The sequence below is a fragment of the Protopterus annectens genome, chromosome 4.part1 (assembly GCF_019279795.1).
Source record: "Protopterus annectens isolate FY-2018-M chromosome 4.part1, PAN1.0, whole genome shotgun sequence".
NCBI classification, from domain to species: domain Eukaryota; kingdom Metazoa; phylum Chordata; order Ceratodontiformes; family Protopteridae; genus Protopterus; species Protopterus annectens.
In genome coordinates this window covers 565,791,031-565,817,902 of record NC_056734.1, presented here as the reverse complement: position 1 = coordinate 565,817,902, position 26,872 = coordinate 565,791,031, and the positions used below count along the sequence as shown (strand labels likewise).

At 40.3% G+C, this 26,872-nt stretch overlaps 1 protein-coding gene across 4 annotated transcripts in view; it reads right to left on the bottom strand.

Moving 5' to 3' along the window:
• MFN1 (mitofusin 1) overlaps positions 1-22,793 on the bottom strand; it is a 1,379,005-nt gene extending 1,356,212 nt beyond the window's left edge. The window contains exon 1 of one of the 4 annotated variants that reach the window (XM_044070376.1): positions 22,577-22,793. Coding sequence is in view for 2 of the 4 variants with exons in the window: in XM_044070373.1 (XP_043926308.1) it covers positions 22,009-22,109 (101 nt within the window). In the remaining 2 variants the exon portion in view is untranslated. Of the gene's footprint in view, positions 1-21,778; positions 21,944-22,008; positions 22,116-22,210; positions 22,353-22,576 lie in introns of those variants that run through there. The other 3 variants (XM_044070375.1, XM_044070373.1, XM_044070374.1) reach the window with 3 other exon arrangements.
• Positions 22,794-26,872: the final 4,079 nt, after the last annotated feature.

Here is a 26,872-nt window from a genome sequence, read left to right as displayed (position 1 = left end):
GTAAATAAGTAAGGGGGAGATGAAGCTACTCATAAAGAAACAGAATTACTTCACTGTTTTGAAACAGGGATTGTGTAATTTGTATTCTGTTCTAAGCTTGAAAAGCATTTTTTAACTGTTGCTTCTGTGACTAGTACTGTATAAAGTATACAAAGAAAAAAACAGTACACTGAGGGTAGCATGGAGGCATTTTGGGGAGGAAACAAAACTGGATGTTATAATACTCAGACTCATTTATTTATAGTTACTAGATGAGTAAGTTTAACCAATGGATTTTGTGACAGCTCCAATTTTGCCTTGTCCTAGTCATTTTATTTATTTTTTCTTTTAGTAACCCCCTGTTTTGAATGCATGCCAACTTGCACCTGGATTTATGATTTAGTTTTTTTCATCTTGAGATATCTGGTTGTATTTTCTGGCCAATTAGCATGGCTTTCTCTCATGGTGGTACTAGTTCATAACACACATTATAACTTAAAAAATAAATCTCCTGTTGAGAAGTTTGGTCTTGCTGTGCTAAATTGGTAGTAAAATAATTCTTGTTATTCCTGTATTACAACAGACAGGTTTTTCTTCGCCGTTTCATAGACTACCTGTAGGTTATTTACTACCACCTCCGATAAGTTCATTTTTGACTTTTATGCATTCATTTAGCCAGCCCATTGTCACAGAGGAAAGGTACCATCTGCTTCACTGGTGACCCAACATCAATCATCGGCTCACATGCCAAAAGTCCAGCTACTGAGATCATTGGCTCATATGCCAAAAGGCCAGCTACTGAGACAGGAAAGAATGATATGCTGATGTTTGCTAATCTTCCTTACAGGAAAAAGGTTTAGGGAGAACACCACATCAGATATGGCTCCTACTAGTGGTTATCAATCAGCTTCTGAGGCACTTGCCATCAGGACTGTGCATGGCAGAAATCTTATCAAAGTGGTATAGTAGACAGTAAAATCAACTACACCTAGTATGGGCCCTCTGTATGCCACAAGCACTTTCCCAAGAAATCAAAAGCAGATAAGGGAAAACATTTTAAGTATCATGTTTTTCTTAAATTGGAATTTATTGTCATCCAGACCTAGACTTAAGTAATTCTGTAACACTGACCACTTGGATAATTTTCCTATGTGATCCCAGTTTGCTTTCAGTTTGGAAATGGAGTGCATATATAACGGGTCTGGCTTATTTTTCTAACTGGTAAATTGTACTGGACTGAACAGCATATTTATCACCTGCAAAGCATATCTACTTCTGATTGCGAACTAGTGTCTCAGTTTTTCACAACATGGACAGCATCATGTGGAAAACCCTCCAGAAAGCACTACTACCATTTATGGCTGATTGAACAAATATGAATGGCAGTTTTGAAACCCTCATAAAATTGGTTTCAAACCTGCATCCCACTACTTGCAGGCCAGACCACGGACCAACCGAGGAGATACATGCAAGCTATTAGAATGAAAGAGTTACAGTACCACATATAAATGTCAAACAAATATACAAAGCAGTTATACACCCATTTAAATAAATGTATACAGAGCTGGCAGTCCCAACTAGCAAACATAATGGGAAATTCATAAACAAATCTCTTTGGTGGTCCTCCAACATAAATAAACCTTATGATAAAAGAAAAAAACCCCTCTGATTACACAGCAGATCCAAAATCCCTCATATAGGTGTAAAAGACCTGAGACATACCTTGCTAGACTATACGAGGAGATCTCTCTGACTATGTGTCTCAGGCTGGTGTGTGCCTAGCATTGAGCAGCATACTGCCTTCACCAAGGATGATGCCACAAAACAAACAAAAGATTATCAATTTTAACAACTGGCTGAGTTTCTGGTGTCACTATAAGGGGACCCACTACTTGGCAGCATGGGAAGACATGGTTAACAGACCATGTTGCTTTGCCAACAATGGTCTGCAACTGTTCCCATAGGCTTTTGATTACTGGCTAAACGTGTATCCTCCCCATACAAGCCTTTTTTAGGTAATCCCAAACTGACAAACCTACTGATATAGCAAAATCAACTCAAGTGAGCCTCGAGGTGGTAGTGCTCATTGCCAGAAGCCTAAACAAAAAGCTAAACTCCCTCCAATCCCTCTTTCACCCTGAAGAATACAGACATCTGTGCAGTTACAGAAACATGCGTTAAAGCTGGACAGAGTATGCCATCAGTCCAAGATTTCAGTGCCTTTCACACTTTTAGACCATTAGCTGCACAAACAGGGACAAAAGGTGGAGGTGCATCAATAATAAGTGGTTAAACAGAATGATGCTTTGGAGTTCCTCCACATGCAGGTCCCCATAGCTAAAATCCCATACCATATCATTGCAAGCTATGTCACCCTCCACAACCCACAAAACTTATAGTGCATACTTAAATCTACTGGAGCACTCACCATCCAACCTAATGCCTTACTCATGGGGGACTTTAGTCACCCTTCTTCAGACTGGGAATCCTACACAGCCCGAAATATGCAGGCACAGAGATTCATGCACTCTGTAAATACAAACACCCTTAACCAGTGAGTGCATATGCCCAGTACAGGTTCCAACATACTGAGCCTCATACTCACAAATATGGAAAAGCGCTGCACCACCTCCAAAAACACTTAATCCCGAGTAAGGTTTAACCATAAAGCAGTCTCCTTCAATTCAAAATTAACTTGGTATTCACAGTAAACCCTTTAACAGTTAGAAACTATTTTAAGGTAAACTACCTTTTAATAAGCGATAATTTGTAAAAACTGAATGTCCCTTCCAAACCCAGAAAACACAGCAGCCAATAGAATTGTTCACAGAAACGGTACAACTGCATAGAGGCTGCATACAGGCTGCTGTACCTACCAGAAGCAAGACCAAAACTAACTCCAAAAACAAACCAACTTGGTGGCATTCCAGATTAAACAGGTTACTTAACAAAAGGAAAGAAAAATCATGGCTAAGATAATAAGTGGTAACTCCCATAAAGATAAGAACTTTCTCAACAAAATTATCCCCTTAGCTGCCTGTTTATCAAGTCCAATAAAGTAAATTCTGAAGTAAAGACAGCCTCCCATGCAAAAGACAGCTATAAGGCCTTCTTTAGCTATATCAGAAACCTCAAATGAAGCACAAAAGCATTATGCTGAAATGGCATTTAATGGTGCCGTATTCATGAGCCAAGCGATAAAGCAAATCTACTGGCTGATAAATTAACTTCCAACTTTACCCCCCACTCAGTTCTAGCCACCTCCCAAGAAATACCTTCAAAGTATAACCCCTCCAACTACACATAGAAAGTTCATCCTGGCTGTGCTCTCTAAGGCCAAGAACACAGCCTCAGTGTAACTTCCAACTTTACCCCCCACTCAGTTCTAGCCACCTCCCAAGAAATACCTTCAAAGTATAACCCCTCCAACTACACATAGAAAGTTCATCCTGGCTGTGCTCTCTAAGGCCAAGAACACAGCCTCAGTGGGCCCTGACAATAACCCAGGATGCCTCCTAAACAGCCTAAAATATGACCCATCAGGGCCACTGGAGTTACTATTTAACTACAGTCCTAAAACAGGCTGTGCCACAAGAGTGAAAGACTGCGATGGTCATCCCACTTCTTAAGGGTGGACCCATTAACAGATCCCACAAACTACAGAGCCATTAGTCTGACAAGTCTTATATGCAAAGCCAAGTAAATGATCAACAAAGACATAAGAAACTTTCAGACACTGGATCCATTTTAGTTTGGCTATGTCAAAGGAAGATCATGCCTATTGAACCTGGTGGTCATTTGATACAATTCTCCACTTGGTTCTTGTTAACATATGGAATTAGGTATAAATCCCTGTACAACATGCTAGACAGACAGCTGACTCACAGATAGGACCCAAGAAGTTAGAATTGGTGAGATCTCCTCCTCAAAGAGGCTGGTCAACAGTGAGGCCCCTCAAGGCTTTGTGTTGGACCTGCTTCTCTTCAGCATCTACTTCTCAGACATCAAAGGCAATGTCAAAAGTTTCTGACTAAGCAAGTCTGCAGATGTTTGTAAACTGGGAGCAGTCACAGAAACTGCCTATAGCCATGGCTTAAAACTCAATGTCAAGAAATTCATTATAGTACCTTTTGGGAAATGTGTCACTCCAGGAATCTATCTCACTGATAAACACACCCAAGAGTTAACCCACTAGTCAGGGATCTGGGAACACATGTAGACAGTAACCTGGCCTTCAACCAACATGTAACCAAGGTAGTAAGGAAATCCTTCTATACTGCAGAACTTATAAGTAAGTGCATGGCATCTAGGTCCAGGGAAGTCATTTGGCTCTCATTAGGCCCATTGAGTATAATGCTCTCTTTTGTATGTACCTGCCCAGACACATGCAGTAACTGGAACATCTGCTAAGGTTACTTACAAAAAAGATACAGGGAATAATCACAATGTCCTATACAGACTGCCTAAAAACCCTATCTCTATACTCTGTGCTCTACAGACTGTTGAAATGTCATCTATGCCTGGCATACAAAGCATCCCTGGACCCCACTCTGATGAATCTTTTGCACATCCACAAAACAAACAGCATTAGAACTATCAAGACTTAAATTTGGCTTGCAGTGTAAATAGAACAAGTTGGAGAAACTGATGTGCTTTTCAGAGAATTCGCTTTCTCTGAAACAGACTCCCCATCCATGTGAAACAAACTCCCTCCCTAATCCTATTTAAGTGCAACTTGGACCATTGAATGTAAAAGTGAAAATTAACCCCTGGTCTACTGCCCATCTCTGATGGGCAAAAGCAGTCAGTAACTCATGCTGTATCACTCCCTATATAAAGTTCTAAAACATATAACTTGTGGGACACTTTTGGATTGCATGGCTAGGCTTATAAAGGCCCTAGTAGTCGTTAGCCTAGTATACACCTAGGGACCTATATTAAGGACAGTATCACAAATGCTACTAAAAACTTGAAAAAATACTATTAAATCTACTAAAGCAGCCCATGATTGCAGGTCATCATCTGACGCTAAGGGCAACTATATATATTCCTTAGTTCTCCTAATGCAGATGAAGCATTAACACCCAACATTGCTCTGAACTTATTTAAAAATTGTACCACTTATTCAGACCCAAATGACATTGCCAAAATGCTAGAAACCAAATTAAGTGCTAATTTTTACCCCAAAGACTTTCTTTCCAAAATCTACATATCCCTCAATGCCTTAAACCTCCGGTTACCACAAAGGAGAATGCTTTCTAAGATCAAAAATTCTTCCATACAGCCTGGCAGTATACGTGAAACAGAACCAAGCAAGCCTTGGCACAGCCATCCTCAAACTATTTAACTGATGTTTACTTACAGGTTTTGTCCCTGAAGCTGTGCAGTGGTGATGCTTCATCACAAGGGAGGCCCTACTGTCGACCATAGGAATTAAAGACCCATCAGTCTGACAAGTCTCATTTGCAAAGCCATTGAGCATATTAAAACTGACCTTATAAAAATCTTAGTCAACTTGACCTGCAGCTGTTTGGCTTGGTCAAGGGAAGATTTTGCCTAATGAATCTGGTTAACTTCCTTGAGAGGATTATACAGGCTGTTGACTGTAGCCATACTGTTCACATAGAGTATCTTAATCTGGCCAAAGCATCTGATACCATACCCCATATTTTGGCATTGCAAGAAAGCATAATGCTTTAAAAGTAGATCCTTATGTGATAATACAGATAGTAAACTGGCTCAAAGCTGTAACCCACAAAATGCAAGGGTCAGGTGACTCAGAAATTCTGAAGGTAACTAGTAGTGTCCCACTGGGTTCAGTGTTGGGACTCCTCCTTTTAGGAATTTACGCTTCTGATCTCCAGACTGGAAACCAAGGCCTCTGGATAACCAAGTTTACAGACAACTGCACAATACGAATTACTGCAAGTCCCCCTCTGATACTTTGACCCTTCAGCAAGATCATCATTATTACTATCATCAACTCCCTTTTTCCTAATTGTTTCTACATGAGGTCAGGGTGTCATGTTAACTGCCGCCATCTCTCTCAGTTCAATGCTACACTCCCGCCTTCTTCAACACTCATGCCTGACTGTCACAGATCTTCTCAAACAATCCATCCACCTCTTTGTTGGATAACCTTGTTTCCTCTTACCTTCTTCCTGTCTGCCTCAAATCTTCACCAAATTGTCTTCTACTTTTCTGCACATGTGCCCAACCCACCGTAATCTGTTCTCCTTGATCTTTCCTTCAGTTGGAGCTACTTTGGTTTCTGCTGTTATTTTCTCATTTCATCTGTCCCACAGTGTGCATCCTATCACCTGTCTCAAACACTTCATTTCCATCTCCTCTAGATTTTGTATCTGTTCTCCCTTTACTGACCAAGATTTTATACCATACAGTAGTACTAATTGCACCACTGTTTTGTATACCTTACTTTTTAGTTTGTTTGGAATTCTTCTGTCATACACTACACCTAACACTCTATGTCAGTTGGCTGCAGCCCCTCTGACTCTAGCTTTGACATCTTCACTCAGACTTCTCGTCTCAACCACCCTTCACAGATACTTGAAGCTGTTAACCTGTTCCACTGTCTTCCCTTCTATCTCAATTTTCAGCTTCTTCCGATTTCCCCAACTTGCTGCCATTACCACTGTCTTATCTGTACTCAGTTTCATCTGATGTGCCTTCAGTTTTGCATTCCATTCCCATATACTTTGTTGAAGGCCTTGCTTAGAGTCAGCCTGTAATGCCACGTCATCTGAATACAGCAACTTTGTTGAACTGTACCCTCCGACCTGTTTGCTAATGTAGTCCATCACCTGTATGAACAGCAGTGGGCTCAGAGATGATCCCTGATGCACACCTAATCCCAATGTGAACCCCTCTGTGAGACCGAACACTGTTTGTACTTGACCTGTTTGCTTCAGCTACAATGTACACATGGAAATAATTGATGTACTGCAAATGGGCTCAGGTTAAATGCAAAAAAAATTATTATTGTCACATTTGGAAGACAACCATTTCCCCTCAGCATACAGCAAAAACAACACCCCACTTCAGAATGAAAATATTGTTAGGGATCTTAATGACAAGTTCATAAATTCCCTCTCTATCATTAAGTGACAACAGTAGTCCAACAATCTTTCTGCTTAGTACAGCGAATCGATAAGGGAATATCATCCAGAACAAAGAGGCTATTGCTCCCTTATATTCAGTACTGATTAGATCAACTAAGTACACCACCACTTTCTGCATATACCTCAATAGAGAATATCAAATAACTAGAAAGCCCCCACATATTCAACCCAAGAAGATCACGGGCTTAAAGAAGCTGAGTTACCAAGCTAGCCTATAAGGAATTACCCTTAAATCAGTATCTTACAGAGTCTCGAGGAAAGATTTTGGCCCTGCCTCCCACGCCATTACAGACCTAGTTGTTCCAAATCTCTTGTATTGCTACAAGTTTAATAGATCTTCAAATACCAGAACTAGGGACCCACACCTTCACCAGCATATAAATAAAACACAATGGAAAGACAGATTCATCACACAGCACCCCCCCCCCCACATCTGGAACAGACTACCCCTGCAGATTGAGCAGTGTAATAAGCTATCATCCTTCAAACAGGAACCAGATTACTGGATGAACACTAGGTTTGACTGGCCCAGCCCTACTAGAGAAATGGGGTATGGCCTAAGGGTGGGTTACTAGCAAGGTATAAATGGCTATGAGACTCAGTTGCCTTGAAAACTCCTATAAATAATTTGGAGTTCATGTCAAGGGTACATAATTTAGAATACTGTTTTTCTCTTACAAGATGGCTGCACACTGAGTAACAGTTTATTTCTAGCTCCCCCAATGTGAAAACAGAAACTTAGCAGAGAAGGGCAGTAGATTTGTGTTTATGGGTAAATTTCAATAACTGGCTAATAAGTGCACTGCCTGGATGCCAAGAATAAAGAAATACAGAAGACCTGGATAAAAATCAAGTACAAAAATGAGGAAGAAACACTGACTGGTGAAATTTCTGCAGCTGTTCAGCAAAAAATCAATGCAACCTTCAGACATGACCTCCAATAACCTACAGGAAGACAACTGCATACAGACCTGGTTAAAATAAACAAAACACTGATGGAGTATATCAACACAAACAAAAGGCTGGAAAAAATGGAAGAAGCTTTAAACAGATCCTCAGATGAGATGATAAAGCTGCAAAATCAGAGGTCGAAATAAAGAAAGGCTCGTTGAATATGATACTGCTCAGGAAGAGATGTTTAAAAAATAATAATAATACAAATTAGAGGACAGAGCAAGTAGGGAAAACCTGAGATTTTCAGCTATACTAGAAAAGATGGAAGGAACAGACTGCATTTATTTTATTAAAGCACAAGTAAGCAACTGGACTGGCATTCCACAGCAGGAGTTGTTAGTTGAAAGGGCACACTGTGTATATGCTCCAAACCTAACTATAAGAAAGCAACCTAGAACTTAATAATAAAGATGCAATCCTATCAGCAGAAGGAGTTGATTCTGACATAACTATAGCAGAAGGACAAAATACCTAAAGGTGGGAGACAACAGAGTGTTTGTGGAGAATTATTCACTGTACACCAGGCAAAAGAGGGGTAAAATCCATTCCACTACTCAGGGAATGTTGAGACGCAGGTGTGAGATTCAAACTGCTGCATCCAGCTGTCTTTAAGGTATTCCTCCCTGGAGGGACAAAATCATTTCTGATGAAGTGCATTCTAAAGGAGGAAATACAAAAGTTTGTCCAACAAAATGTGAGCTGTGAAACAGAAGGAGATTCTGCCTCTTATTCTTCTGGTAATAAAGACCACAGAGAGACTGCACCTGTGACATCTTTTCAAGTATTACAATGAAAATGTTGGAGAGAATGAAGGGAGCATGAGAGTTGACTAGAAAAATCAAGATTACACTGGAAATGAAGCAGAGACAGGATCTTGGCAGTGTGGAAGAACAGTTATAAAACCGGTAACTTAATGTGGGATTACAACGCAATAATTATACAAGAAAATCTGGAAACATTGGCCTTTTTCAAAATCTGTTGGACTTTTGGGGGACTCTAAAGTATATGCTCTACTTCATGTCATTAATGTTCGGAAAAATATTTAGGGAAGAGGATGACAGAAAGCTAACTGCAAGCATTTTCTTTTCTTAATAGTACTGTGTTTGTGGTGTACGGTTTTCTTTGCATGGTATTTTTAAGTGTAATGGGGATTGTAAACCGGTGCTGTTTTTCTTTTTCTCCCTTCTCTCTTTCTTCTTGTACAGTTTTGAGAAATATAGGCAATGCAATGTAAGAAAAAAAAGAGCCTGGTTAAAAAGGCAGGACAAAGTTAAAATTAGTGTGCTTTTTCTCATTCTTGCATGGAGAAATGACTACATTAAGGACCGTAGATTGGTTAGTTTTATGAAACAGCAAGTAAATGAAAAACAATACTGAGTATTATGAGGCCTTTTTTCCATCAAATGCATGTATACTTAGTAGCAATTCTGCAGCTGGTCTTTCATTTTTCCATGGAAACAATCTGATAAACAGAAACTGGCTGCCTGGTTCTCATGTCTTCATGGAGGCAATCTGATAAAGAGAAACTGGAGACAGTCTGGTGGAAGGGGATTGGCTGAGGGGAAAAAAGAAAAGAGAAATTGGCTAGGATATTAATGTTCTCTGAAAGCAATCAGGGTTTTCACAGCTGGGAGAGCTTTAAAGATAAGACTAAGCCAATTAGACTTGAAGTAAAGTTTTCTCAGATATTTGTTTTTTTTTTTTTTTTTTTTGTGGAAATGCAATACGGACACCAATATAAAATAGGTGCTTTTCTCTCTTTTTCGCTCCATTTTTCTCTCTTTTTCTTTGTTCAGTTCTAAGAAATGCAGGCACTGCAATGTTAAAAAATGGGGAGGGGGGAAGAGAAAGGGTCTGGCTAAGAGTGTGACAAAAGAAAATCAGTGTGCTTTTCCCATGCTTGCATACAGAAATGACTGGGTTAAGACCCTAAGCATTATCCAGTAACAAGTTTATTACAAAGTATGTAAATGAAAAAAGAATACTGAATATTATAAGGCTTTTTTCTGGTAAACAATGTATCCTTAGCAGTTTTGTGTTAGGTTTGCATGTCACTAGAAGACAAATTGATAAACAGAATGGCTTGGAGAAAGTGTTTACTGTTTTCTCAGATGGGAGAGCTATAAAGATAGACAAAAATCAAACAGTACCTACTAATAGCACAGGCTGTAACATGCATCTTAGCATGACTTTTTGGTTAACTCTTGCTGTCGCTGTGGCTATCAACTTTGAATGTTTGCTCTTATTAGGAAGCAAAAACTTAAGTATTTGAAGATGTACAGTTCTGCATGTTATTATCAAGTTAACAAGTTTTGGGGGGGGTTGGGGAGGATTGTTGGTTCGGTTTGAGGGCTTTCAAAAAAAAAGTAATGCAAGATGTTGTCTAGTCTCAAATGGATATGACAAGAAACAACTGTATAAAAGACCAACCTGCTGGACAGTATATGCATATAACATAAAAGCTGGAACTAAACATTTAACAAAAAAAAAAAACAGTTATAAATAAAAGGTGGTAATAATAACTACATAAGATGATGATGCTTCCTGTAATGTCTTTCAACCCAAATGGTCTTCCAGATAAATACAAAAAAGAACGAGTAGTTAACTACATTAAAAATGTAGAGTGCAAACAGCTATGCTACAGGAGACAAACCTGGAAAAAGCTGAACATGTGAATTTAATAAAGAATGGTTTTCAGGATGGTTATTCAGCAGAATAGCTGGGGCAAAGGAAAAGAGGAGTACTTTATTAACTGCAAGAGGAGCTCCAATAGTGATTGAAGAGGAAAGAAAAGATAATAATGGAAGCTATATAGTACTAAGGAACTACTGGCAAGGGAGGAGGATTACACTGGCATGCATTTACATTCCACCTAAAACTGCTATAATGGAGCTTAAGAAAATTCTGGGAGAAATAATCAGCTTCCAGCAAGGAATATTACTTATACATGGAGAGTGGAATTTGGTTGTAAACACTGAAGATGTGTTTGAGGGCCTAGAAGGGAAAAATATAACAAAAGTGGGTAGATATTTGAAGAAATTTATGAAAATGGTTGGCATGGAAGATGTGAATTCAGTACTAGGAGTTCAGAGCGAATTTACATATTATTCTCCAAAAAAAAAAAAAAAAAACTGGGCTAGGCTAGATTTTATATATCACAAGAACATGTACATTTAACTGAAGGTCTTGAAATGCACATAATAACTATTTCAGACCATGCGCCAATAATAACCAAAATAAAAACGCAAGGTAATGAAATAAAAATAAGACACTTGCACTGTGCCACCTATCGGGTGAAAGAGAGGAATTTAAGGAACTGGTTTTGGAATTAATTCAGGAGCTACTAGAGAAGATAGAACTTTCTTCTGAAAATATAGCTAAGGAGTGGGATAAAAATATAGATAGGGAGTGAGATAAATTAAAGGGAAGTTTAAAACTAGGGTGGAATAAAGGAAAGGGAGATAATGGTTAAGAAGCAACAAGAACTATTTAGGGGGACTGACAAATGTTAAAGTACTGCAAAATAGGGGGAATCTCTCAGAACAAGAAAAGAAGCAACTGCAGAATGCTAAACAGAAAATAAGGGATTATCTCGATAATATGCACGAGTTTAGAAAGACTGCTGTTAAGCAACAGTTTTTTTATAATTATTCTAGAGCACAAAAACTTTTAGCACAACGACTCAAGCAACAGAAAGTGGAAAGGGTGGTCACCAAGCTTAGGGAGCCTATAACGAGATCCTGTAGAGGTATTAGAAATATTTCAGAAATTTTATGAAAGTTTGCATAAAGTAGAGAAATACAGAAATCAAGAAAAGGTACAAATGGAAATGTTTATGGAGGAATTAAATGTGCCAAGGTTAGAGATAGATGAGGCTCAATTACTAACAGTTAGGATAGGAAAAGTTGAGATAAAACTGGCTATGTATAATCAAACTACAAGAAATTGCTGTGGAAGTTTGCGGACGTTTGGATGCTAGGAGGAAAAAAATCATAAACATCTGGAAGGTTTTAACAGTATTTTAAGAAGAGAAGTACCACTGCTTTCTTCCAGGATGCTGGTAATGGTAATACCTAAAGAGGGTAAAGATTCACTTGATCTAGCTCCATAAAGGCCCATTTCAATACTAAACCACAATTATAAAAAGTGTTTATGTCTATAACGGCTACAGGAATGGCAAAAGTGACACCAAAATTGACAGATATGGATCAGTATGGTTTTGTGAAGGGGAGGCATACATTTGACAACATTAACAGAACACTGATGATCCAGAGGGAAGCTGAATGTAAGAAAATATTACAGTGTTCTTGATGCAGAGAAAGCATTTGACAGAGTAGAGTGGAACTTCATGAACAGGGCAATGGAAGGATTTGCTTTCCCTGATACAAGTGTAAGGTTGTTTAGGAGTATATATGAGGAATCAGAGGCAAAAATTAAAGTGAGTGGGGTTCTCTCTGACAACTACTGCTTGGGCTGAAGAACCAGGCAAGGTTGCCAGCTTTCCCCTTTGTTGCTTGCATTATATTTAGAAACATTGGTAAAGAAACTAAGGGACTCGGAAATTCAAGGATATAATTGGTACGGTAGTCATGAAAAGCTGGCTCTGTCTGCAGATAATATTAGTTTATACATGACAAAACCAAAAAGGGACATTACAGTGTTGTGGAACACTTAAGACCATTTCAAATCTTCTCGGGATACAAAATTAATGAAGCTAAAACAAAGGCAATAGAGGTAAATTCTGTAGCCACAAGCAAATTAGTCCAACAATATCCATATTTATGGGGACATGATAAAATGAAGCATTTAGGAGTATGGATTGGAAATTACTCTGTTGTGGCAGCTAAGGATATGTGGGAAGAGACTAAACAGAAGAGAATACAAAAGTTGAGAAAAATTGAAGCTTTTTTTATGGATACTAAGATACAAGCAATTAAAATGTTGTAGTCCCTTTAGTCTTATACACAGGTCAGGCATATTTTTATCAACCAGAGGAGAAGCTCAGGATAGCAATTAAAAAAAAGTTGAAGGATTTTATCTGGGAAGGGAAGACAGCAAGGGTCAAGTGTGATAAGTTGATTCTTCCAATAGAACAAGGAGGACTATGACTACCCAATTTGAGGGGGTATTTAAGAGCAACAGAGTTAAGGCTCTTATGCACAGCAGAAGCAGTGGAAAGGAATGATGGTGATACAGGAGGAAGCACAAGAAGTAAGGAGAGATTGGGATTTTGGATGCAGACTCTTAAGGAGAACAACAAGAATCATACAGAGTATTATATTCATAAAACAGCAGGGGTTTTTCTAAGATCTAAACCAGCACGAGACTGGAGAGAAGAGACACTGTCGATAGGGATGACTGTGGTTAGGGCTACATGTAATAGGCAAGAGGGGCTGGAATGTATTGGAGAAAACTGGGAAAGGAACCACGGTACTGGGAGCAAATAACTAGAAAATGAAAGGTAATCGAATGGGAAGAGGCCAATAATTTACTTGGATGGCAGGTTGGAGCTTGTTATCAGTCCTTAATAGGGAAGGCATAGTATAGGCAAAAAGAAAGAAATAGGGGTGGTCCTAAATTTAAGACCAGTACTGGTAGAGTTTTTAACAGAATCTAGAATAGAAGCTGCCGTTAAAAAAGGAATAATTAGTACAGCATATAAAACATTACATGATAATTATAAGAATCAATCAGAGAAACTTAGAAAGCTTTTGGTCAGTTTTCACTGTCTCTCTCGATCAGATATATTACTGTCTTCCAATAATGTTCATAAAACAGCTTACAGCTGAAAAAGAAACCTACACACACTTGGCGATACCTTTCTAATTTGGTGGAAAACATATAATCCAAAGTAGAATATACATATTCTTATACAAAAAAAGAAAAATGCTAAACTTTTAAAAACGTTACAAAACATGCCAAGAACAATACAATTTGCTTCAAGGATGTAATTCACTACATGTATGTTCTAGGCTGCAAATTTAACGCCATACAGTAATCTGAAGATTTGTGGTGGTGGTGCTCTGGTAACGTTGTCGCCTCACAGTAAGACACTGCCAGGTTCAATTCTCAGCTAGAGCGTCTTCTGCGTGGAGACATGCGTGAATGGGCGTACCTTCGTTGAAGGTTGTGCGTCAGGCCTGGCAAGTCGGTAGTAAAAATCAACTGCCAATCATTAGCGGACCGGAGTTCCGCTGTGGCGACCCCTAACCAAGAAAAGCCGAAAGACACAAACAGTAATCTGAAGATTCCAGAGCAGGTCAACATATTTTATGCATTATTTTTTATGGATACTAAGATACAAGCAATTAAAATGTTGTAGTCCCTTTAGTCTTATACACAGGTCAGGCATATTTTTATCAACCAGAGGAGAAGCTCAGGATAGCAATTAAAAAAAAGTTGAAGGATTTTATCTGGGAAGGGAAGACAGCAAGGGTCAAGTGTGATAAGTTGATTCTTCCAATAGAACAAGGAGGACTATGACTACCCAATTTGAGGGGGTATTTTAGAGCAACAGAGTTAAGGCTCTTATGCACAGCAGAAGCAGTGGAAAGGAATGATGGTGATACAGGAGGAAGCACAAGAAGTAAGGAGAGATTGGGATTTTGGATGCAGACTCTTAAGGAGAACAACAAGAATCATACAGAGTATTATATTCATAAAACAGCAGGGGTTTTTCTAAGATCTAAACCAGCACGAGACTGGAGAGAAGAGACACTGTCGATAGGGATGACTGTGGTTAGGGCTACATGTAATAGGCAAGAGGGGCTGGAATGTATTGGAGAAAACTGGGAAAGCAACCACGGTACTGGGAGCAAATAACTAGAAAATGAAAGGTAATCGAATGGGAAGAGGCCAATAATTTACTTGGACGGCAGGTTGGAGCTTGTTATCAGTCCTTGATAGGGAAGGCATAGTATAGGCAAAAAGAAAGAAATAGGGGTGGTCCTAAATTTAAGACCAGTACTGGTAGAGTTTTTAACAGAATCTAGAATAGAAGCTGCCGTTAAAAAAGGAATAATTAGTACAGCATATAAAACATTACATGATAATTATAAGAATCAATCAGAGGAACTTAGAAAGGATTGAGAAGAGAGACTGGATAAGCAATTCACAAAGAGACGATGGGGGGGGGGGGGTATATGTATATTTCCCAAATATGCAACAATGTCTAGAAGACTTAGGATCTTTGCCTGGAAGTATTTGTATACCCCAAGTAGTAATTTCTCATCAGGTGGATAGCAAATCTTGGAGGTGTGACAGGCAAGAAAGAGGTGGCTGGGAACCTATTTTTTGGGAGTGTAATGAGCTGGCAGACTTTAGGGATTCAGACTCAGAAAAATGCTTGACAGCGAAACCAAATGAAATCCAAATAAAGCTCCAGGCAACGAAAATTCCTCTCAGCCAGTTTTATTAATAAAACTGGCTGAGAGGAGTTTTCGTTGCCTGGAGCTTTATTTAGACTTTAGGGATTCCCTGTGGACCGCTCTGTCGGAGATGCTGGGTGAGAGGATTGGATTGACTGAGGAGATGGATTTTTTTGAGCTATGATACAGAATCGGAATTGCCTAGGCATAGTAAAGCCTTGCTGCTGCCAAAAAAGGATGCACCACCATCAGTCCCCAGATCTAGTTTGTCCGCATACATGCACACATGCATACCCTGCTTATATAACATTATCTCTTCTGGTCTGCAAGGCAGGGGAAGGAGGGTATCAGGAATGTGGATAGATGGATCCCAAACATAGCACCTGAATCCTGGGTGGCTCACTGAAATGAAAGTGTGCGGGTTGGACCAAGTAGCTCCTGTCTAAGCCGATAAAGCGTAATTGCCTGTGAACATCCAATTTATGAAGACAGAAACTAGAGCAGACCTTGGGACAAAGGATGGATTAGGCCTAAGAGATACTCTATCTTTGTGGAAAATCAGATATGGTGGTTTAATAGACAGGGCTTGAAGCTCTGAGACTCTTCTTGCAGTAATAGCCACTAAGAATGCCATGTAGCAGCCGGGTTCAAGGGGGATGTTAATGTGCGAAGCACTAAATCAAGATCGATAGCAGCTAGTTGAACTTTAATAGTTGAGACAGAAGATCCCTGATTAAATAGGGATGTTAGTGGTGGGTTTGGGGGGAAGACAAAATGTGAACAACTGGGTTGTGCTAGAGCATCCATGGGCGGTACTTCCTGATGTGGAATGGCACTTGGTGTTTTGTGGAGTAATAATAGGTCGCAGCACGGCGCCCCCATCTCTTGAAAACCTGGGCTGCTACTATGCGGTTTAGAGACCATTGAGGAGAGAGAGAGAATTGTCCTGCTTTTTGTCCGCCAATACATTTGACTTTCTCCTTGTTTGTTCAGATACCAAACCACCGACATGTTGTCTGTGTGGATGGCGATGATGCCCTGAGGAAGGAACTTGTGTAAGGCCTGTAGGATAGAGTACAGCCCTCATCTCCAACACGTTGATGTGGAGAAGGCTCGGTCCCGGAAGAGGAGGCCCTGAACTAGCCTGCCCAGACAATGCCCCCTGATCCAAGTTGGATGTCTGAAGCCACCAGCGCAGGTCCCTTTGCATGTTTCCGTAATCATGATGTGATGATTGAGGGAAGATCTTGAAAGGACCATTGAGTTGATAAGAGCCACTGAAGAATCCTCAGACATTGAGCCTAGAACCTGTAGGACCATCCTGGCTGGGGCTTTGGATCTCGAGATCAGAGCTCAATCTTGAGTCTATCTCTGCTCCTATAAACTTTATGAGAGGGCAGCAAGACAGACTTTGACCAATTGAATGTAATCCCAGGGAAACACCCAGGAGATGGTGGCTTTGAGGTTGTCCATAAGTAGATGCCTGGTGGTAGCAGTCAGGAGCCAGTCGTCGAGATAGGGAAACACTTGGAATCCAAGGCTCCTCAGGTGAGCCGTCACTACTGCCAAACACTTGGTGAACACCCTGGGGGCTGTGGTGAGACCAAAGGGCAGAGCACAAAATTGGTAATGACTGGCTCCCAGGCTGAAGCGCAGATACCTTCTGGCGCCTGATGTATGTGATAATGGCGTCCTTGAGGTCTATGGAATTTGGATTAAAGAACGGATAGGTTCAGTCTGCTGAGATCCAATATTGGTCTCAGGTCCCCTGTCTTTTTTGGCACTAAAAAGAACCTGGAGTAATTTCCTGATCCGATTTGGTCTGTGGGGACCAGTTGGATGACTCTTTTTGTTGAGCATTTGAATGGGATGATGTAACCTCCGGCAGGCACCCATCTGTCCTGAGTGATTGACTCCCAGGCTTTTAGGTGCTTGGAAAGCGACACCGGACTGGTCTCCAGATTGCGGGGCCCTCTGCCGCCTCTGGGGCGGCCTTCCTGAAAAAATTTCCCGCCCTCTGCCTCTGGACGGGAATCTTCCTGCTGTTGGGAGAAAAATGAGATTTACATTTCCCCTCCTTTGGCCTGGGGGGCCGAGAAGAAGGGGAAGAGAATATGCCGGGCTCCTGGCGCAGTCGCGTTTTTCCTTTTGAACCATTTTTTCCCCTCCTGGCCCTGGGTAAGCCGGGAAGAGGTGGAATAACGGGCCCTACTGCAGATAACGTTTTCCTCTCACCTTGGGTCCAAACAATGAGGACCCATCAAAGGGGCCGGGCGAAGGAAGACTTGAAGGCGCCAGGCCTGTCAGGCGCCGCACGTGCCTGTGCCTGCCGCTCTACCGCCCTACCGCCGATAGGGATATGAGCCCCTCATGGACGAGTTAGCAATTGGCGTAAGGATAGAAGGTAAAGGCAGGGTCAGCTGGCTTCCATTACCTATCCATACTCCTAGACTAGGATGGATGGGCGCCACGCCCTGCTGTGTAGCAGATGCCACCACCATGGCATCTACAGCCACTTTTAGTAAGGAACTCCCCTCGGGGAGCAGATAAGAATTTGTTTGGGACTGGTTCCACAGTATCCGGGGTTGTTCGCCCCTCGACAAACTAAATCCAAGCTCGGCTGCGGGCGGAGATACCCAGGAGGCGGAGGGCTGAGCCCCAAAGGCCTTGAGGAGCACTGATGTCGTCGCAGAGGGGGTTTGGACATCCTGTTTGAGGATCTCTAAGATGTCTGCAAAGGAGACATCATCCGAGGACTTTAGGGACCCCTCTGCATCATCCATATCCGTGTCCGATGGGGGAGTCCACGTATGCTTCCTTCTACACCATCAAAGACCCAGTCTCACGCCCAGGAAGGTGCTGGTAAAACCCGAGAGGTCAAGAGGGATTGGCCAAGGCACTCCTCATGGCTCTGAAAGCCTCCAGAATCCTGGGAGTCTCCGGGCCATGATAGTAGACGGAAGTCCGCGAAGGCACGAGAGGAGAGGCTCGAACCAAAGCATCGGTCCCGAAACATCACCAAGAAGTCCACACAAAAAAACTCGACCCGGGCCCGGGTTGGAGTAAGGGTCGGAGCGACTCCTGAGATCTCCACCTGCCCAAGCACCTGCTCCGACGGAGCGAAGCAGTCGGAGGAGGAATAGTGGGTCTGTCCCTCCGGAAGCTGGGTGGAGCGAAAACAAATTTTTGGAAGACTGGGACATTCACCGAAGGCGAGAGAAAGAGAGAGGAGACAGAAGACCCCCCCTCGCCCCAAGGGACTAGGAACCGGCTGCGACTGAGGCGATGCGGGCGAGGAAACGCGCCACCCCCGATTCACCGGTGCCGAGGTAGAGGCCGAGCGCCGGGAAGAGTCTGGGCTGGGCGAGACCTACCGGCTCTCGATTAATTTATTTTCCTCTCCTGGAGGACCCTAGAGGAAAATAAACAATAAACACAAAGTAGATGGTCATCAGTAACAGACATCTTAAAAGTTATACAGGGTTTGAAAAAAGGCCTGGATTGAAAGGGGGGAAACAAACTCTACTCAATCACCATCACATAACATCAATTACTAAAAAATATAAATCAAAGTCTAGACCAATTTTACTATAAGAAATGAATATAGTAACAGAAATAAAACAACTGGAATTGGGATCTTTAGAAAAGGGAAGTAGCAAACTACATAGGAAAAAATGGGAACAATATATGCGGAGAAGGAATGAGGTTTAAGAAGCAGGTTTTGAATGAGCCATACAATACTTAACTGACAATGACTGGATAGATTATAAATGATGTATAATGTTTGCAGCTACAGATGTTTCAATGGTGTCTGTGATGTATAATGTTTCCAACTAAAGTGTTGTCAATGTTGTTTGTTTTTCCATTTATTTAAATGTAAGACTGCCTTTGTCACACATAATAATTTAATAAAGATGTTTATTGAAAAAAAGGGTACATAATCTAGAAGTCATCACAAAGAACAGACTGACTATTAATGAACAATTTAAAGATCATGTAACTTTTAACATTTTTTGTATTTAAGGTAACGGTTTGAGGGAGACACTGTTTTATCCGTTTTCTGATGAAGTTGGAGTGTGTCCGACGAAAAGCTTGGATTAGTGCTTAAAATAAATGTCTTGACTTTTGAATTTACGGACAGTGTGTTTTCGCTTATCTGAACAACCTGCTGGTGTAGGAGAGTATCCAGTTTGTTTTTCTACAATAGTAGAATATGTTGTTGATTGCACTGTGGTCAAATGCACTCAGTACAGCCAGGTCAAACTTTAAGCTGTACAAATCTTAAGCAGTTGTGAGAAACTTTTGAATGAAGTTGAAATGGAATAATGGGAAGCTCTGCCAGCAAGAACCTGGGAGAAAAAGGATACCTGTGGGCAACAGCAAAGAAGGGCAGAGTATATGTGGCTGTGCTTTGCTCTCGTGGTTGCTGTAATGGTGGGGGAATCCGCCCTCTCCAATGTACAATTATTTCAGAATAGAAGATTTGGGAGGAAGAGGATTTGCTTCCATGTAAATTAGTCATTCTAATACTTTTCATGGTATACATTACTTATAATGACTGTACATAACTCTTCAAGAGTTTACCTTTCTAATGGGACACATGAGTTATACCCACTCATGGAAATGAGTGAAACAAGCTTTTATTGTGGAAAATAAGAGATTTATGTTACTACTGTACTCCTCTAGGAACATGTAACCAAGTTCCACTCGTAATATTAGTCTACACAACAAAAGAACTCTGCAAACCCCGAAACAATAAACCGCTCAACCTTAACCCTAATTCTAAAACCTAAAGTTGCCTTTAATGCCCTTCTCTTTTTTCATGTGTACCTTGTTAAAGGAGTAGTGATTTGCAGGATTCTTCAGAGTAACCAGACATTACTCTGCTTGCACATAACATCCCACTAGTACAAGTAAACAATTACCCTTTTCTTTTGGGAACCTATGGCAGTTAATGTTTGCTTGTGAAGAAAGCATCTATAAACATTATTTAAGTACGTTGCTTTTGTAATTTCAGTTATCTGTTGTTTTTGGTCAGTTTTCACTGTCTCTCTCGATCAGATATGTTACTGTCTTCCAATAATGTTCATAAAACAGCTTACAGCTGAAAAAGAAACCTACACACACTTGGCGATACCTTTCTAATTTGGTGGAAAACATATAATCCAAAGTAGAATATACATATTCTTATACAAAAAAAGAAAAATGCTAAACTTTTAAAAACGTTACAAAACATGCCAAGAACAATACAATTTGCTTCAAGGATGAAATTCACTACATGTATGTTCTAGGCTGCAAATTTAACGCCATACAGTAATCTGAAGATTTGTGGTGGTGGTGCTCTGGTAACGTTGTCGCCACTGCCAGGGTCGATTCTCAGCTAGAGCGTCTTCTGCGTGGAGACACGCGTGAATGGGCGTACCTTCGTTGAAGGTTGTGCGTCAGGCCTGGCAAGTCGGTAGTAAAAATCAACTGCCAATCATTAGCGGACCGGAGTTCCGCTGTGGCGACCCCTAACCAAGAAAAGCCGAAAGACGCAAACAGTAATCTGAAGATTCCAAAGCAGGTCAACATATTTTATGCATTAGACAAATGCTTCTTTGTAGGGTTCAACCAAAAGCAACTTGATCATTAACTAAGTTTTACAGATATTCAGACATAAAAAATACACGAGTGTGGCTACTGCAGGCCAATATACTACAGTAGGAACAAGCAGTTTAGTGTGCATTGCCTATATTATATAAATTGTTGTGAAAAAAATCAATTTCTGCTACAGGTGTATAATCCAAAATTATGTACTTTGCTAAGTGTAACTTAAACACTTCAAATCGAAAGTGTTTAAAACGTTTAAGTGTTCCACATGAAATGTATAGTAACTGTGCACGAATACCGCATGTCCATACGGTCCTGTCCCTCTTAACGTCTTATTTATGATGTGCATTAAGAGGTTAAGAGAAATGTAAAATAGTAATAGCAACACTGGAGACAGTAATTCCACAATGCAAGTTTCTGTACTACAAAAATACTATCTCCCAAGTAAATTAAATTATGTTGATCTTCAATAGTTGTGAACGTAGCAAACGAAGCAGGAAGACCACCTTTTTACTGACAACCAGATTGAGTACGTATACATCCCGTTTTATACTGCTCTTTCTCTCTTGATGCCTCATTTATGCTGTGATATATTTTCAACGTGTTTACTTGGATTCTCCATGAAATGTACTTTGTATTTGTCTCTCTACCATTAGATAAGTAACCTTGTTTATCTTCTCTATGCAAACCACGTGTCAAATTTTCAGAAGACCAACAAGTAACAGCCTATGCTTCGAGCTTACTCACATTAACTTAGGTTTCCTAAAACAATTCTTGCTGCTAGTTTTCTCCTTCCACGGTTTACAAGTTCAAAACATCATGCCAATTACTGCTTTCGCCAAGCCACAGTGCTATGAATACGAAAGTGTGCACACTTGTTCCACAGTTCTTGAAATCTATCCCCCCAAACAGGTCTTAACAGAGTTTGAGGACAACTGGCCTGTGGGGTCTGCACCCGTAACAATAACAATACTAACCTGATTTTAAAGAACTGACTGCTGACAACAACGGCATGCGTCTGAAAACTAATGATATTTTTAACACATGCCACATAATAGAAATCGAAAGCGCAATTCATCTTACATTATTTCTTAAGGAATAGTTAAAAATATATAAGATCGTCCATCTACAAATACTCCAAGCGTCCCTAACCACCCAATACATAAAAACTCATCTTACCTGAGTGACAGATTATTTCCAACTAGTTCATTATAATTTAAAAATGACTATTTTGGAATCTAGCTACCTGTACTTCACAACTAATAGTTACGGTAGGTCATTGATCAACACCCTGTCATCTGTGAGCATCGCACTACATAAAAACTCCGTAGTGCAACTGCAGCTTAACGTACTTGTTCCTACATATTTATTTTTGACTAGATATTGACAGACGTTTTGAGGGAAATCTATTTCCTTGTCAGGTTCATAGGCAAGTTGTACTTGACTTGTCAGTACTTACAGCGACGCGTCTTAGTAAGGCGAAGGAAATTATATTAAAGAATTTTAGTTCTATAGTAAACATATATTGAGTAGTCATTTACGTACCTCTCTCATTACGAGGAACGTTCCTCATTGCTCCACATTGAAAGGGCCTGTCACACTTTCACTGTTAAAAATAATTCAATTAATATCCGTAATAAATGCTACCGACTATTATTTATACTTGCTAAACATTATTTTAATGCATGGAGTAACTATCTTGTGATCTTCCTAGCTGAAGATGTTGGTATGTGTTCCACACTTTGCCCATTTGTTCTACATCCCTTGGAAGGCTATGCTACATATTTTGGGTATCGGTGCAAGAATTGTAGATGCACATTGTTGCTGGGTTTCATTTTTTAGTGTTGTGACATTAGTCCTAAAGAATACGATAATTGCCGAGGAACTTACAGCTCAGCCTTCAATTGCCAAAAATTGTAACACTGTCATAATATGTTTATAGATAAATTACTAACAACTTTAACTAGGAAACATATATGATGGTTAAAATGTTTAGTTATTTTATACTTTTTACGAATTTATACGATTCGGCTATTAGTTAATTACTCGTAACACTAAATGTGTGAGAGTGTTAGTATGAGAAACGTTCCTCGTAATGAGGTACAGTTTGGAGAGGTGTTGGGCAATTTTACTTCCTCACCCATAGCTCTCAACCTTCCATTTCCAAAATGAGGAACACTCGCCTTCATAATGTGGAACAAATGGGCAAAATGTGGGACACATACTAATGGCTTACTAGCAACTTCAACTAGGGAAGGTCATAGGATGGTTAAAATGTGCTGGTTTTACTTATAAAGAAGATCCTTTAATGAATTAATATGATTAATTTATATTTACCATGCATTTCACTTAAAAAAAATTCCTAACACTGAATGTGTGACAGACTGTTTCAATGTGGAACTTTGAGGAACTTCGAGGAACATGAACTTTTTAAGACCCCAAATGAGGTACGTTCCTCATAATGAGGTACACTTGAGAGGTATGTCCTCACCTTTTGTATCAGTTTGAAAAAAAAATAAAAGAATCAGTCAGTGGGAAAAGCGCAGACTATCATGGAATATGGTGTAGACCTAAATTGGCTAACACCAGCCAAACCAGTACACAAAGAGGTTTTTATAGAGCCGCTGATTGCCGTAGCATTTTGTGTTTTAATTTATACACCTGAGCTAATGACCCTTCTTTTAATACACGCTGCTGTATCATTCACCCATATCTCCCAGAACTGCCCATTATTTGTCTATTTTTGCCGTTTTCTTTGTAAAATTTTTGATTTTTTTATTGTAAATCAGCGAGGATTACAGTCATTAATGCCATCATACCTCTCGACTATCCAGATTTTTACCTATTATTTTTGGTCTGTCCCTCATAAAATATGTGGTTTTCTGGCAAATCACAGAGGAATGATTGATATTAAATAACAACAGACGTTTGACTTTCGGATCAACTTTCAAACTTTATGAGAACAATATTTAAAAAGTGTCCCTATTTGTGGACCTTTATTTCTCCCCATTATTTTTGGTTTTGTCCAAATTTCTTGTTCATACAGGCTGAGAGGTATGATTGCTATACCTTAAGACTTTTATGCTTAATTGTTTTGGAAATGAATGTTGGTGCAACATTTGGTGCTCTGTTCATTTTCATACCTTTCAACAGTCCAGATTTTTGCCTCATATTTTTAGTCTGTCCTTCATAAAATCTGTGAGGGCTAAATTCACTAAATAATGGCAGATATTTGAGTTTCAGACTTCTTATCCTTCAGAAAGTGCATGGTATCACAAAACCTTTTATTCTAGCAACTTTTTAAGTTTATAAGAGTAATATTTAATATTTGTCCCTATTTTTAGGCTGCTGTCTCTTCGTTATTTTTTTCTTTTTCCAGATTTCTTGTGCTAAGAAGGTGAGAGGTATGCAAGTGAATCAGAATAATATTCTGGACAAAACCAAAAATAACGGGAGGACATAAGCCCAAAATTGGGGGCAGGCTTTATCTAAAATGCCCCTGGTTTTCCTTATGCTTTTTCTTATTCTTTGGCTTTGCCATGGATTATTGCATTAACAGGCTGAGAGATAGACTCAAATCAGCAATATTCTTATAAGAATGCTAATTTTATTTGCAGTTTGACAGTCAATAAGGGGGCATTTATTTCATAAGTGGTAATATTGTGTGCAATCTGAAAGCATATAAGGGGGTGTAACACCCATTTTGCACAAATAGTGATATTTAATTAATATTCTGTAGCATGATTTTTACCTGTTATTTATATTATTTTTACTGCATTCAGTATGTCCACTTTTGCAATTCAGGATCTGGATGGTAATGTGTGATCATATTTCATCCATCCATCCTTCCAAGCTGACTCCTGGGATTGGTGCTGCCTGCCAGATCTAGCCATTTGCCAGTGCTCTCTGCCTTGAGCTGCTAAACATTTCCCTCCCATAATGCTCTGCTTTGCTCCCCAGTTAGCCTCAGATCTCATTTGCAGCCATTGGAACAATCAAGCATCATGCAGCTAAGTGCTTTATTTTTATTATTTAACTCAGCCTTCTATACAAAAACCTTAATTAAGTACAACCTGTGTCTCATTTGAATCAGTCTTTAGCAATTTTTTAGCCTTGAGTCCTCTTGATGCTTAGGTGGCTGCCTATCCTCTCTATTCTCTCTGACTGTAAAAAAAGTTATTATTATTGTTGTTAACCTACATGCTTCTTCTGTTTTAATACAGTTCTTGTTTGTATTGGATTGGAATCATAGGAGGTTACTAGGCTAATGGTCCTGAGGCCCTTACAAAGTTTATCCCCGGGACAAATTTGTGGTTTCCCATTCACTCATCAAGGTTGCGCTTGAAGAGGGTCAGCAAGGTACGCTGTTTGACATGTATGGGAAGTCTGTTCCAGAGACAGGGCAGCCTCTGGGATACAAACCTGTCTCTCTAGCAGGTTTTGTTTATGTTGCATATTAGATTCAGGTTTTTCGAGTGGGTGATGTGTGAGGAGTTAGACTTACAGATATGGAGCATTTCTAGTAGGGCAGGGTCCAAGATTGCCTTGTAGGTGAGACACAGATCACCTCTGAGCAATCTGTACAACACTGATAGAGTGATAGTGATTTGAGCCTGTCCGCACAGGTGTTGGAGGCCATGGATTCTCTTTGTGAAGTATTTCTTTGACCTTTCCAGTTTGGAGAGGTACATACCAAACAGGGCATTATACTCAATTATTGGTCTAATGAAGGAGGAGTATAGAGAGGTATCCTTCAAATTAGGTGAACCTTGTAAAAGGCTTTTCTGACCACTTTCGCTACATGACGGTCAAATGTGAGATTGGTATCAACCTGAGTACCCAGGTCTCACCACAGTTTGTGTGTTTAGGGGGTTGTTGTTGATGTGGTAATCAGTGGGCACCATGTTTTTGCCAAATGGTATGATTGTACATTTTTTTGCGGTTAGCTTGAGGCTATGACTTTGGCACCAGTCATTAGTTGCTGTGAGACCCTCTTGCAGTATGTTAACATCGTCTGGGGAGTCAGTGACAGCACTCAACTTACAGTCTTCCGCAAACATGGTCAGCCACAGGCCTTTTGTCTTTGCCTTGACCTCTGAGAAGTAGATGCCAAACAGTAGTGGTCCCAGGACAGATCATTGGGGAACTCCACTAGTGGCAGGTCTGCTATCAGAGGTGGATGAGCCTAATTTGACCTTGAGGATCTTGTCAATGAGCCAGTTGGCCACTCACCTGATAAGATAGGGATTTACGCCAAGTTGTGTTAGCTTTTCGATGATGCCCAAATGGGGTATTGAGTCATAGGCCTTGGCCAAGTGAAGGTAAGTTTTATATACTGACTTTCCTTCATCCAGGACCTTGGTGACAGTCTCAAAGATGTCAACCAGGTTCAACAGGCAAGATCTGCCCTTGATGAATCCGAACTGGGTGGGGTCAAGTGCTTTGAGATTGCCTATGTCCTTGTTTATGAGATCCATAATAATATGCTCCATGGCTTTACAGATCAGACTTGTCAAGCTAATGGGGCAGTAGTTTCCAGGTCAGTAGTGACACCACCTTTGTACAAGGGGATGACAATGGCAGTTCTCCCCTCTGCTGGAATGAAGACTGTACTTAGCCTGTGGTTGAATAGGGTGCTCAATGGCAAAGTCAGTTCTTGCTGGAGATGGTGCAGAATATAGCCTGGGATACTATCAGGCCCCATGGAAGCTGTGTTCTTTGCCTTGGATAGGGCCTTTAATACTTGATCTATGGAGATGTGAAGTGCAGGACAAGTATTAGGGATGTTAAAAGGGCCTTTGGGGGGCAGGGGGTGAAGTTTGTGCTGAACCTATCTTCTAG